Source organism: Dipodomys spectabilis, unplaced genomic scaffold, assembly GCF_019054845.1.
Source record: "Dipodomys spectabilis isolate Male_0828 unplaced genomic scaffold, ASM1905484v1 ptg000147l, whole genome shotgun sequence".
Classification (NCBI taxonomy): Eukaryota; Metazoa; Chordata; class Mammalia; order Rodentia; family Heteromyidae; genus Dipodomys; species Dipodomys spectabilis.
In genome coordinates, this window is record NW_024870824.1 from 14,127,603 (window position 1) to 14,140,125 (window position 12,523).

Sequence of the window (12,523 nt, forward strand, 5' to 3'; positions counted from 1 at the left end):
AGCCGGGGCGCTGCGGGGAGGGCGCCAGGCGGGGACGCCGGCGGGCCAGCTGCGCCTCGCGCCCTCCGGCCGGGAGCCGCCCTCCCCAGGCGCTGCGCGCTCCGTTCGCCCGCGGTCCCAGATCCCAGGGCAGCGCAGGTGCCCAAGGTCCCCGACTTGCAGCCGCGACGCCGCGTTCTGCAGCCCGCGCCTCGCCGGAGTTGTCGCTCGGGCGTCTTTCTGAGCTTCTAGGGCGGACTGGAGAAGGAACCTCGTCTAGGTGAGTAGTGGTTATCCCCATCTCATGAGCATGGAGGGAAGCTAGAAGTTAGCGGGGACGAGAAACCACACAAAGGCAAGGTAACTCCAGTCGCCGGATGGGGGCTGGGGCAATCCTAGGAATCTGTTCCCCCCACCTGCTTCTCCAGCCTTCCATCCACTCTCACCCAGGCACAGACCTAAAGAAATACTTGCTGGGCTGATACAGGCGAGGGCAGGTGTTGCGGCTCGGATTTTCTTTTTTTCCAGGCAGCTTTCAAACAAGCTAAACTTGTTTTTTAGCGCTTGACTCCGACTTCCTCATCTCAAGGCTGAAGAATTTACACAGGAAAGTAGAATCTGTTGTACTTGTATAATGGACTGCTATACAGCACTTAAAAAGAGGAAATCAGCACTATAGGGATTAGCATGCTTGTACTTACATCTCTGAAATACTTTGGTAAATGAAGACAGCAAGATGTAAATATATATACTTCACGATGCCTCTTCCACGGCTTATGAATGTAAAAATCACAGAAGGGAGCATGCACACCCGATTTTATGATCATGTCTGTCGGAAGGCAATCGATCTGGCATGTGGAATAATGTGAAATGGTGTTGACCTGTAGTCTAGATATCGAAAACTGATAAAGCAAAGTTGAAAAAAAATACAAATTATTGACTGGGAGAATTGCTAACTTGGATATTTTCATATTTCCTTTCTCTCCTGCATTTCTAAATTGTCCTTGCCTTAAGAAGTTGTGTTTTATTTAATGCAAAAATAAAGTATGTCCATGCCCATACTGTGGCAATGAAGTCTAAACCATTCTCTCAGAAATGTACACTTTCTGTCTCCTTGATATATTCTCTCCCATTCTCCTAGAATTGGAACCCTAAGTTTCCAGGGAGATTTAGGGGCTCAGAGAAGCCCTCCTCCTGACAGGCCCCCACAGCTGAAATGTTGGCATTAAGAAATTTGTCTACATGAGTAGACAGTGATCATTGCCTGGGTCAGGGTAGACTCTGAACACTCCCTGTGTTCCTGCAGGAGGAATAGCTCTTCCTTTTATGTTTTCTTATGCTTTGGATTTCATTTCCATGCATTCTGACTGTGTTCTTGGTGTCTATCTAATGCTTCAGGCATAGAACTAAGAGCTGGGGGAAAGGGTAGAGGGTTCAGGAGGTTTTGTACAGAGCCTCACAGTTGCATTTAGCTCTACTCAGCAGAATGGAAAGAATGGAGTTCTGTTTTCCTGCCAGTGAAGGGTTGATTTCTTCCTGGATATGAAAGTGATTTAATTTTTATTACCCACATGGGGAAGAAAAAGATGAATCAGTTCTAAGTGGGATTGTGTGTGTGTCAAGTACAATAGAGGAAAAGGATATTAAGCCACCACCCAATACTTCTCTTTGCCTGTCCTTATATTTTAAGAGGGTTCTCCTTTGGTACATTTTCTTTCCTCTTAAAAAATAACTGGATATGTGGTCAACAGATTTTGCACACTAGAATGAAACTCAGAAATGTTGAAAATCTCAACAATACTCCTGCCAATCTCTGCATCTGCAGTGTGCAAAGTCAATGCCTGGTATCAGGAAGATGAACTACTAGAGGAAAAATTCAAGGTGTAAAGAAAATTATATAAATAGTAGTACTGTGTTCTTGCTGTGAAAGCTTCATGTACTAGGATTATAAGTACAAAATAAATAGGCTGTGGCCCAAGTCTGCAGTCTTTAAAATGCATGGTTGGTTTAGAACCAATTCACTTTTCTTAATGCTTTTGACAGGGTCTTACAGGAGGTGAATTTGACTTGTTCTGGATTCTAATAAAACTCAAAGGGCACTGGATTTGCTTCTTAACCCCCAGTAAAGCAGAAAGAGCATCTATGGCTTCTTCTGAATTCCTTTTTCTACCATAGTTAAAAGCGTTTTGATTTTTTTAGTCTACAGAGACAGTGGGGCACTTTCTACCTTCCTGAATCTCAATAATCCCACTGAGCTTCCTTTAGCCACCTGTTACACCTGCTCCCTTCCTTTACCCATTAATTGGTTGCTTCCTAATTGCTGACTCTCCCCGCCCCCTTCCATTTAATGACTTTTTAAAGTCCACAAGGCACTTTGCCAGCAATTGGCTTTTAGTTTGAAAAGTAGCAATTCTTTAATTAATCTGCCTTCCAAATAAAGACTTTACTTAACATTTTCCCTGATGGAACAAATGACCCTTTCTTCTACACATCTTTAGAAGCTTCTCAAATCCTCTTTTTCTATAATTGTTCCATAACTCAGGTTATCCTGGACACCTTTTCTAATTCTACTTCCAATCTGCATTTCCTTCATGTGTAAAAAGTCTTAAGTGATGTCCATCACCAAGTATAAAAGATAAAGTTAAAACGAGGAAATATTGTCCTGTGAAAAATAACAGGCTCTAATAATTATTTTTTGCATATTATTTCTCAGGGATGGAGTTACTTACCCCACGTTTTGTCCAAATAACTATATTCGTGAGCCATATTTGTCCCAAGCATGAAATTTTCTTGTTATATACCTGAGCTGAATTTGAAATCATGATTTTATAAAACTTGGATATTTTCCCTGTTTTGGTAGATGTGAAGCTGTGGTCTACTGGTTTCATATTTTTGGTTGGCAACAATAATTCTATGCCAGTCATGGGACTAGTACTCAGTATCTGGATGCTTTCCCTGAGCTTTCTTTTCTCAAGATTAGCACTCTGCCATTTGAACCACAGCTCTATGTCTATCTTTTTGGTTGTTAATTGGCAACAAGAGGCTCATGGACTTTCCTGCCTGGGCTAGCTTCAAACTAAGATCCTCAGATCTTAGCCTCCAGAGTAGCTAGGAATACAGTTGTGAGCCACCTGCTTCCAGCTGGCAGCAATCTCTTGATCTGAGCACAGTTACTTCTTTCAGATGAAGCCAGATCCCCCCTGGCCCTCTTGGTGCACTAATATCATATACATGGTCAGTTTGCTTATTTGCATGAGCTTACTGGTCCTTACAGCTATCTGAGCTGGTGATTCCTGAGGAAGGCTCTGATATTCCCCACTCCCATTCTAGTGGCCACTCATTCACTTTTTAAAGGGAGTTTTACTACTCAGATAAACTCATTTAATTTGAGCTTTTGAGTAATCAACAATTGTTTGGTAGTTTTGTTGTAAAAATATGATCTATTGAATTAAATGTATATGGGTGTGTATGCACACAAATCAGCATATAAAGACAAATGTAGTTAGAGCTGAATGTGGTGGTACAGACCTGTAATCCCAACATAAGGGATTAAATTCTATGGTCATAGTCCAGTGATGGTGGCTCATGCCTGAAATCCTAGCTACTCAGGAAGCTGAGATCTGAGGACCATGGTTTGAAACCAGCCCAGGTAAGAAAGTCCATGAGACTCTTATCTTCAGTTAAACACTCCAAAAGCTGGAAGTGAAGCTTTGTCTCAAGTGGTAGAGCACCATCCTTAGGCAAAGTGTAGTTCATGGAGGGTGCCAGGCCCTGAGTTCAAGCTCTCGGACCATCACAAGAAAGAAATAAAGAAAGAAGAAAGAAAGAGAAAGAAAGGAAGGAAGGGAGAGAGCGAAAGAGAGGGAGGGAGGGAGGGAGGAAGGAAGGAGAGAAGGAAGGAAGGGAAGAAGGAAGGAGAGAAGGAAGGAAGGGAGGAAGGAAGGAAGGAAGAGAGAGAGAAAAGAGAGGATAAAGGAGAAGGAGGAGGAGGAGGAAGAGGAGGAGGAAGAGGGAGGGAAGAGGATGAGGAGGAGGAGGAGGAGGCAGTGGCGGCGGCAGCAGCATGTTTAAGGCCCAGTGCCTGGAGCTAATATCTGTTTCCTAAGTTATTCAGAAGGCAGAGTAGTGGTTCAAAACCAGCACAGGCAGACACATCTGAGAGACTCCATCTCCAATTAACTAGCAAAACATATGGGCTGGAAGTGGTAGAACAATGAAGTTCAGCCATGAGCAATGAAGCTCAGCAAGCATGAAATTCAGAGCTTAAACTCTACTACCACAAAAAAAAAGAAAAGGAAAAGGAAAAAAGAAGCATATTTACAGAAATTGAGCCATTTGCTGGTGTGGTGAAGCCCAATTTAGAGCTTGTTCCTTTTATGGTGTGGTACTTTCCATAGCAGGGGAAAGAAAGGCAAGTACATTTTTATGATGAAGGAAATTAAAGTTGTTGGTCACGCAGCCAAAGGGAAAATCTACAATGAGCATATCTTCTTAAAAATATAGAAATTCACCAATGTTATTTTTATTTTAGAGTTGTTGAAGTATTGCTCACCTCCTTATTTTCATGCACAGGGGAAATATTTTTGCTCTCTTCCTGCTTTGTAAGTTCAAACATGTTGCTGTTTGTACTGATGAAGCCGTGCATTGGGTTCTTCCCTGGATTGATGTTGTTGTTGGTGGTGGTGGTTTATGATAGTACTTGGGCTTGAACTTGGGGCCTCATGTTCTAAATTGGTTTTTCACTCAAGGCTGGTGCTCGTATTGTTCGAGCCACACCTCTACTTCTGTCTTTTGGGTGGTTAATTAGAGATAAGAATCTCATAGACTTTTCTACTCAAGCTGGCTTCAATCGTTGACTTTCAGATCTCTGCTGAGTAGCTAGGATATCAGGCATGTGCCACCAGTGCCTGGCTGTAGCTTGATGTTTTATTGTTAATAAATTCATAATATTCAAGGATAGAAATTTTGATTGTAGTGATATAGATTAGACTAATATTTTAGACTTAATCTATATCTAAGACATCTATTCTATTCCTTGATATAAGAGTAACATTGCTTTTATTTTTCTTCTAGATACACAACTGTTTCTGGAACCTCTTTTGAGCTAGGACGAGAACACTACAGGATAATGTAACTGGAGGGCCCATATTAGAGCAGACTTGACCATGGGAGCCAACACGTCAAGCAAACCACCAGTGTTTGATGAAAATGCAGATGGTAAGACAGGCTAGATCCTGGCATCAAAAACTGGAAGTTCGTGAAATTCAAATACATGCTCCGAGTTTTACATGTAAAATGTAAGCATGATCTACATGTAAAGTGTGGGCTTTAAAGAAAAAGGTAAAAATGCAAGAGTAAACTGAAGGATTCTCTGTGCTAATAGCTGGGTTGTATTCGTTTATTTTCTGAGAGACCTCTGGAAGTTTTCTTAATTGAAGCTATCCCAGGGTGCTCACTTGTCCAAAGGGAACAATGTTTCAAGTGTGTGATGGCTATGGGAGTAGTTCATTTATCAACTAAACAAATGGGGCTTCTTTCACAGAGGACATGACCACCATTTCTAGGTGTTGCAGAAAATTCTGTATAGTATCAGATTGTATGTGAATAATAATCAGTACTCATGATATTAAGAAACCCCAGCTACTCCAGGTGGGTGACTTGTGGACTTCCAATGGCTGTGCTTCTGGTCCAAGACACAATTCACCACCTGAGGTTATAATGAAAGAAGCCCCTGGGGATGGTGGCTCACACCTGTAATCCTAGCTCTCAGGAGGATGAGATCCAAGGATTATGGTTTGAAACCAGCCCAGGTAGGAAAGTCTGTGACTCTTATCTCCAAGTAACTACTACAAAGCTAGATATAGAGCTGTGCCTCAAGTGGTAGAGCACTAGTTTGGGGCAAATATTCCAAACTAAGATTATATCCCTCAACCACATAAGTACAGTTGATCCCTAAGCATGGCAATCTTCTAGTTTGCCCCTTTTTTGTAACAAAAAGTACTTATTTTCAGAAGGTTCATGGCCACCCAAGATGAAAACTTCCATTTCCTAGTCTGTCATGTAAATAGGTATGTGTATGTGAATGAAAGGGACATGTAGAGCTGTAAAGATCTTAACATTTTTCCCATTGTTATTTTTTTCTCTTCCTTTGCTTTAGCAAGTATTGTAAACAAGCCTCTGGAGTCTGGAGATGCTCCATGATTTTTCCATCCCTAAAGCGAAAAGACAAGTAGACTTGCCTTTTATTGATCTGTTTCATTGTGCTCCCTGTATATTCTGAACAAATGTTTGCATAAGGGCAAGTCTTCATAGAACAGAGCGAAAGGGAGCTAGCAGTTTGTGGGGATACTACACATTTGATGGTGCTGGTATAGGTGTGTGCTGAGAATACACAGCCAGTCCTTCTCATAGGGAGCTGAATGAATCATGACAACTATACACTCAATGGATCATGACAACTAGAAAAGAGGCACTGCTTTATAACTGCCTCCAGTGGAAAACAAACAACAAAGAAACAAAAAACAATGTTGAACTAGAGTTAGGCTTAAGAACCAGGCAAATATTTCTTAACAACATATATCATAACAACCTGCTATCTTTTTGTTGTCTACTGCTGCATCCAGTGGAAGAATCCATTGAAATATCCATAATGGAGAGAGCTGAGCCTAGCAATGGGCCCATGCTTCCTGCAGTACTAACTTCCAAACTCATTCACACACACACACACGCATGCACACACACACACACACACACACACACACACACTTGAGAGCAGAGGAAAGAGAAGGGCAGGTTCACACGGTAGGAAATAAAGAACAGTGGAGGAACCAAAATGGTCTCACTCTGTCTCTCTGTAGCCTGTGTCCTCATGAAAGAGGGCAAATAGACAAGCAAACAAATGAATGCACCACCCAGAAAATTTCAGATGGTGTTACAACATCACTAAGGAAGTAAGTGACCAGGCATGGTTAGAGCTGATCAGGGAGGTGAGATTTGAAGCCTCAAAAGTTGAGGAGCTAGCTCTGTGAAGATAGGAGTTGACTAGTTCAAACACAGAGAAAGCAAGTCCAAAACTCAAATCATGACAAACCTGGGCATGAATAGCTGCCTCTATCCTATCATTCTCTGACCAGTGTGGCTGTATTTAATTGACACATTAATATGGTTATAAGGTGGTTGAATTTATTTTTTTAATTCAGTACATTCTGGAAAGTTTATTTGGCTCCTTGGCTCCTCTGGATAGAGCACAAAATACATTTTTATTTGATTGCTGAGGAAATTCTGACCAGTAAAAACAAGCACCATGAGAACCATTGATTAATTCGAGAGTCCTAATGTCTGTGTCATTTTTATATCCATATTTTTGTATGAATAATCACACTGGACCTGAAGCTAGGGCACTAAAATGAACCAATTTAATTATTTAAATAGTACTGTGAAAAAGAATTCCAGTTTGTAATAAACAAGTATTGGCTATTTCCTTCAAGAGATTTGAGAAGAAACTCAAGCCAATTTGTCCAAAGCAATGTTTCAAAAATCTCTTTCTAACAGAAAAGTGTCTTTGTTCATTTCACTTATAATTAAGAAATAAGATACCTTGTTCTGGATGCCCCTTGAGATAAGCAATTCTTGCTAGAATTCAGCCCAACACTTGTCTTCCTTGGTGTTCTGATATCTGATCTTGCAATATCATCTGTTGTTAAAATGTTGATTTTTGGGGGGAACACATGAGGTTTACAATGCTGGTAAACAGAAAAGTAGTAGTATATTTGCTTACTGTTGAGCTCATTTTCTTTATCTTCTTTTCAAATGATAATGTGATTTTATGGCTTTAGCTTTTATATCTCAGTGCATACTTAAGTCATAATTATTTATTTTTATTGTGGCGCGCGCGCGCGCGCACACACACACACACACACACACACACACACAATCCACCAGTACTAGAGTTTGAACTCAGGGCCTCACACTTACAAGGCAGGTGCTCCATCACCTGAGCCACATTCTTAGCCCTTTCAGTTTTTTTAAAATTTGTTTATTTTTGTTGTTGTTTTAACAGTGTTGAGTTTTGCCTGTGCAGCCTGGACCATGACTCCCCTGTTTACACATTCTTAGCATAGCTGTTTGAAAGACATGCCAGCACGCCCAGCTCTCTGTGAGATGAGTCTTTCTAACTTTTTGCCTACATTGACCTTGAACCATGAACCTCCTGTCTATCTATCTATCCTTCAGTAGCTGGGATTACCCATGAGCCACCACACTCAGTCCACTTTGATGATTTTAAATGTCCAAGTCTAAGGCATTAAGTGCTTACATGCTGTTAACACTTATTACCACTACTCATCTATTGACATTTTCCATCTCCCCAACCTGTAACTTATATCTACTTTGCCATAAATTTCCTATTCTCTGGTTCAACAAGCCCTTAACAAGCAGCATATGACTTTGTTTCTATGAATTTGAATATTCTTAGAACTTTATATAAATGGAATCATATCAAATTTAACCTTTTTGTGGTGGTTTTTAAGATTCAGATATGTTCTGGCATGTGTCAGAATTCCCTTCCCTTTGAAAGCTGACTAATAGTACATTTTATAACTATTTTGTGTTTTGTTTATTTTTCCAGCACTCAAGTAACATTTGTTTTTTCCCACTGTTTGATTATTGTGAAAAATTTTGCTTAAAAATATTGGCAAACAGATGTCCATTTATGTCCCTGTTTTTAGTTCTTGTGGATATTTACCTACAAGCAAAATTACTGAAGCATTAATACTTATTATTTAATTTTTGATACTATATTCTTTCTAGTTGTGTTAACATGTTTTTATAGTGGGAGAATAACAGACTAAAAATATCAATATCTTTCTGATACTAGAATGGTTCAAAGACTTGATATCTACAAATCTCAACTTTCCACACACTATTGATCTGCATCTTTCTATGACAAAAAATAAAGGGGAAGTATTTTGATCAATCACGATTAAACACTTTAGTCAATGTGACTAGTTAGAAACTGCTCTGAAGGGGGGGAACCATAAAAAAAAATCTCCAAGCCTGAATCATTACTAAGAAATTAATTCAGAGAGATAATTGGGCAAGTTATTTGATTGCAAAAAGTTTCACATTTGTTACCTGTAGTGTGCAAAATATTTATTTGTAAAATATAAGTAATAATGATCATACTTTACTGAGTAATTGTGAGGATTAAGGAAAATAAAGCAAAGGTGTTCCTCATAAAGCAACCACCCACTTAATACTAATTAAAAGTAATATTTATTTGCATCAGAGTAACTAAGCATGAACTCTTTGAAATACTATGAAATACAACTTTTTGGACAACATAGTGAATATGATCTACTTATAATTCTACTGATTGAATTGGATTCAATTAGATTATGTAAAAACGTTTAAAAATCTTTTATAAGAAGCCAAGTTATGAATGGACAAAAACACTTTTAACTTCTTACTTCTCTCGGGCTTTCTGTTCTCTTTCATTGTTTTTCTCTCTCATCCTCTCTCTCTCTCTCTTTCTCTCTCTTCCTCCCTCCCTCCTTATTCTCTTTCTTTTTTTTCTTTTCTTTTGTATGATACTAGAACTTGAACTCAGGACCTTGCTCAGCTTTTTTTTTTAATTGTGAAAATACTGTATAGAGGGGTTACAATTACATGGGCAAGGTAATGAGTACATTTCTTATTAAGCATTGTTGCCTCCTCCTTTGTTTCTCCTTCTCATCCCTTCCCATCCCCCCCTCCCCCCAGCCAAAGTTGCAAAGTTTGTTTTTCGTACATCTCATTGTTGCAATGGGTCCACCTGTACCCCTGCCTCGAGTTCTTACTGGTTAATTGGAGACCATAATCTCTTGTCTGACTTGAAATCTTGATCTCAGACCTCAGCCTCCTGAGTAACTAGTATTACAAATGAAGCCACTGATGCCTAGTTTTGTTTGTTTTTAAACTTTAAAACTGGTAAATAATTCCACTTGATGAACAGACACAATGAAAAGTTGCCCTCTGTACCTACCTTACTAAATGGAATAATTCCATAGTAAAACATTTTGAGGTTTTTTTTAAAGGAGTATAGTTGAGTCTTGTTTTTAATATTCATGTTTTCCCCTTAAATCCACTTTATTTTCCAAGTTCACTGTTTATGTTTTATTCGGTTGTTGCTTGTTTGTTTCACAAAAAATCACCACCACCAACAACAACAAACACATTTTAAAAGTCAGAGATCATTAGTGGGAACAAATGCATGGGATGTGGGGGGAAAATCTCAGATCACTGGAGTTTTCCAGGTTAACTTACAGATAAACAATCACTTTTAAAAACAGGAGAGACTGGAATTTTCAACATGAGAAAAGTAGAAAATTGTGTAATATGTAATATGTAAATTGTGTAATATACAATATGCAAAAGTATAAATGCAAAAAATACAGAGGTGATCAATTTGGCTTAATGAAACCAAGAGCAGCATTTGTGCCTGGAGTATTGTAGTGAATTGGCCTTAGGTTAAAAAGTTTCTCTAAAGAGTTCATTAATGTCTTGAGCTTTCAGAGAAAGAGAGAGAGAGGGAGGGAGAGAGAGGGAGAGAGAGAGAGAGAAAGAGAGAGAGGGAGAGAGAGGGAAAGAGGGAGAGAGAAAGAGAGAGAGAGAGAGAGAGAGAGAGAGAGCTGGCTTATTGCATTATTCTTTGGACTTGGTGAAAACTCAAAGTTCTTTCATTTGGCAGCACTGGTCTCCTAGGATATGTAGTTGGTTCCAGTTTCCCAATATCTTCTTGACAGAGGCAATGGGGTCCTTCAAAATGTTGGATCAAGAAAATTAGCCACAGATTTGCAATCCAAGAGAAATAGGATAGTCCTGAATGGATTCCAGCAGCTATGCAGGACTTTGAGAATCTGTTATTTGAGTGTCCATGTATTGTCCCTGAGGAGACACAGGCTTGAGCAATGCCTTCTGTTACATTTATTATTTTACATGAGAATGATTAGAAAAGTTAGAGGAAATTTTTCTAGTGAGAATTGTCTTCTTTAAATCATAGGACGTCTTGAACAGTCTAAGCTTCAGTGAAGCCATTTGGTGGAAATCACATCAGGTCACACTGCTTACTGAAATAATTTAAACTTGTAAGCACTTTATTTGTCATTAAGGGATTGGAGAGGGAGAAGGAAACAAACTGGAAGAATATAGACATCTTTGTGGTTCCCAGAGAAGTAAGTTCTGAGTCACGTGGTGGAGAATCTACATAAATTAGAAAAGTTATTTCTCACTTTTGAAGGTCCACTATGTCATTAGCCTATTAAATGATTAGTCTATTCTAAAATTATCAAAAGAACTGAGATTTCAATCTTTTTCATTTTTATTTTAAAGTGATTATTTTTATGAAAAACATTTTAATGTTTTTGGTACATATTATTCTATAAATTTCTATTTTGGAAACGAAAGATTGCAATCAAGTCTTTTTCGTTTAGACATATCCTTTTTTCATTGATTTTTTTTCCTGCTGGCTTAATATTTTTTGTGTGTGAAGTATCTGTTATGCAATTTAGTTAAAAAATAGAATTTTTCTATTCCACTTGTATTCCACAAGGAAGAGCCATCATTTGACTCTGAAAGTTTTTTCATATGCTGTATTGTAGCAAAATTCATGTTAATCTAATTAATGAGAAAAACACAGGTAGTTTAGTTTAATTTTGAGATGTATGTTTCTCCTGAGAAAAGCATCAAATTGGTGACATCAAATATTATACCATCAATATGATTGCTTATAATATTAAAATCAAGAGCATCATATGAACAAATTCTGGTGAAGTTACTTGTTGATTACTGAATAACAAAATCATAGACACTTAAAAATCTTAATCTCAGAGCTACATAGATTATAAAAATAAGTCTCTAAGTCAGTTTCTGTGTTCAGACAACTTGATCATCACTCAAAGACTAGAGTCTTCAGTAAGAATGGGCACAAAGACCTTACAGACAGCTAATTTCTGCTGGTTTGCAGCTGTGATTTTAATAACAATGACAGTGTTTGATGTCACTTCACACATTCAAGTCTTACCAATTATTTAGAGATTTTTACCTATGCATTGCCATATGGCCATGGAAGTTTCATTTGGAAACAAAAACTTATCAAAAATGGAATGATGATTTATCAAATGTGATCATGACTACAGTTTATATGGTAAAAGTAAAACTGTGTAGAAATTTTTAGGGCTATAAATTTTTGATTCAGTAAGCTATATAATAAGTGTTACTTTTACTTCATAAACTATTTTTTCCTTTGTTTCTTGAGGAATTTTGTTGATAAAAATTAACTTTACCTTATAATTGAATAGTCTTTATCTTTGGATCCTCAAATTTATACATAGCACTCATTTAAAATAGGGATTCTGTCATACTTTTCTATAATGAGTTGGGTGGTGTGGCTCATTTCTGTAATTCTAGCTACTTGAGAGGTAGAGATCTAAAATATCAAAGGTTAAAGCCAGCCTGAGCAAGAAAAGTCCTCCAGAGTGTATTTCTAAAACAATAACCAAAAAGCAGG

At 38.4% G+C, this 12,523-nt stretch overlaps 1 protein-coding gene across 1 annotated transcript in view; it reads left to right on the forward strand.

The window, feature by feature from the left end:
- The first annotated feature begins 5,098 nt into the window (after window positions 1-5,098).
- Window positions 5,099-12,523, forward strand: part of Stk32a (serine/threonine kinase 32A) — a 123,814-nt gene continuing 116,389 nt past the window's right edge. Inside the window, exon 1 of the mRNA XM_042692129.1 lies at window positions 5,099-5,196. Coding sequence (XP_042548063.1) covers window positions 5,145-5,196 — 52 coding nt within the window. The 5' untranslated portion in view covers window positions 5,099-5,144. The remainder of the gene's footprint in view (window positions 5,197-12,523) is intronic.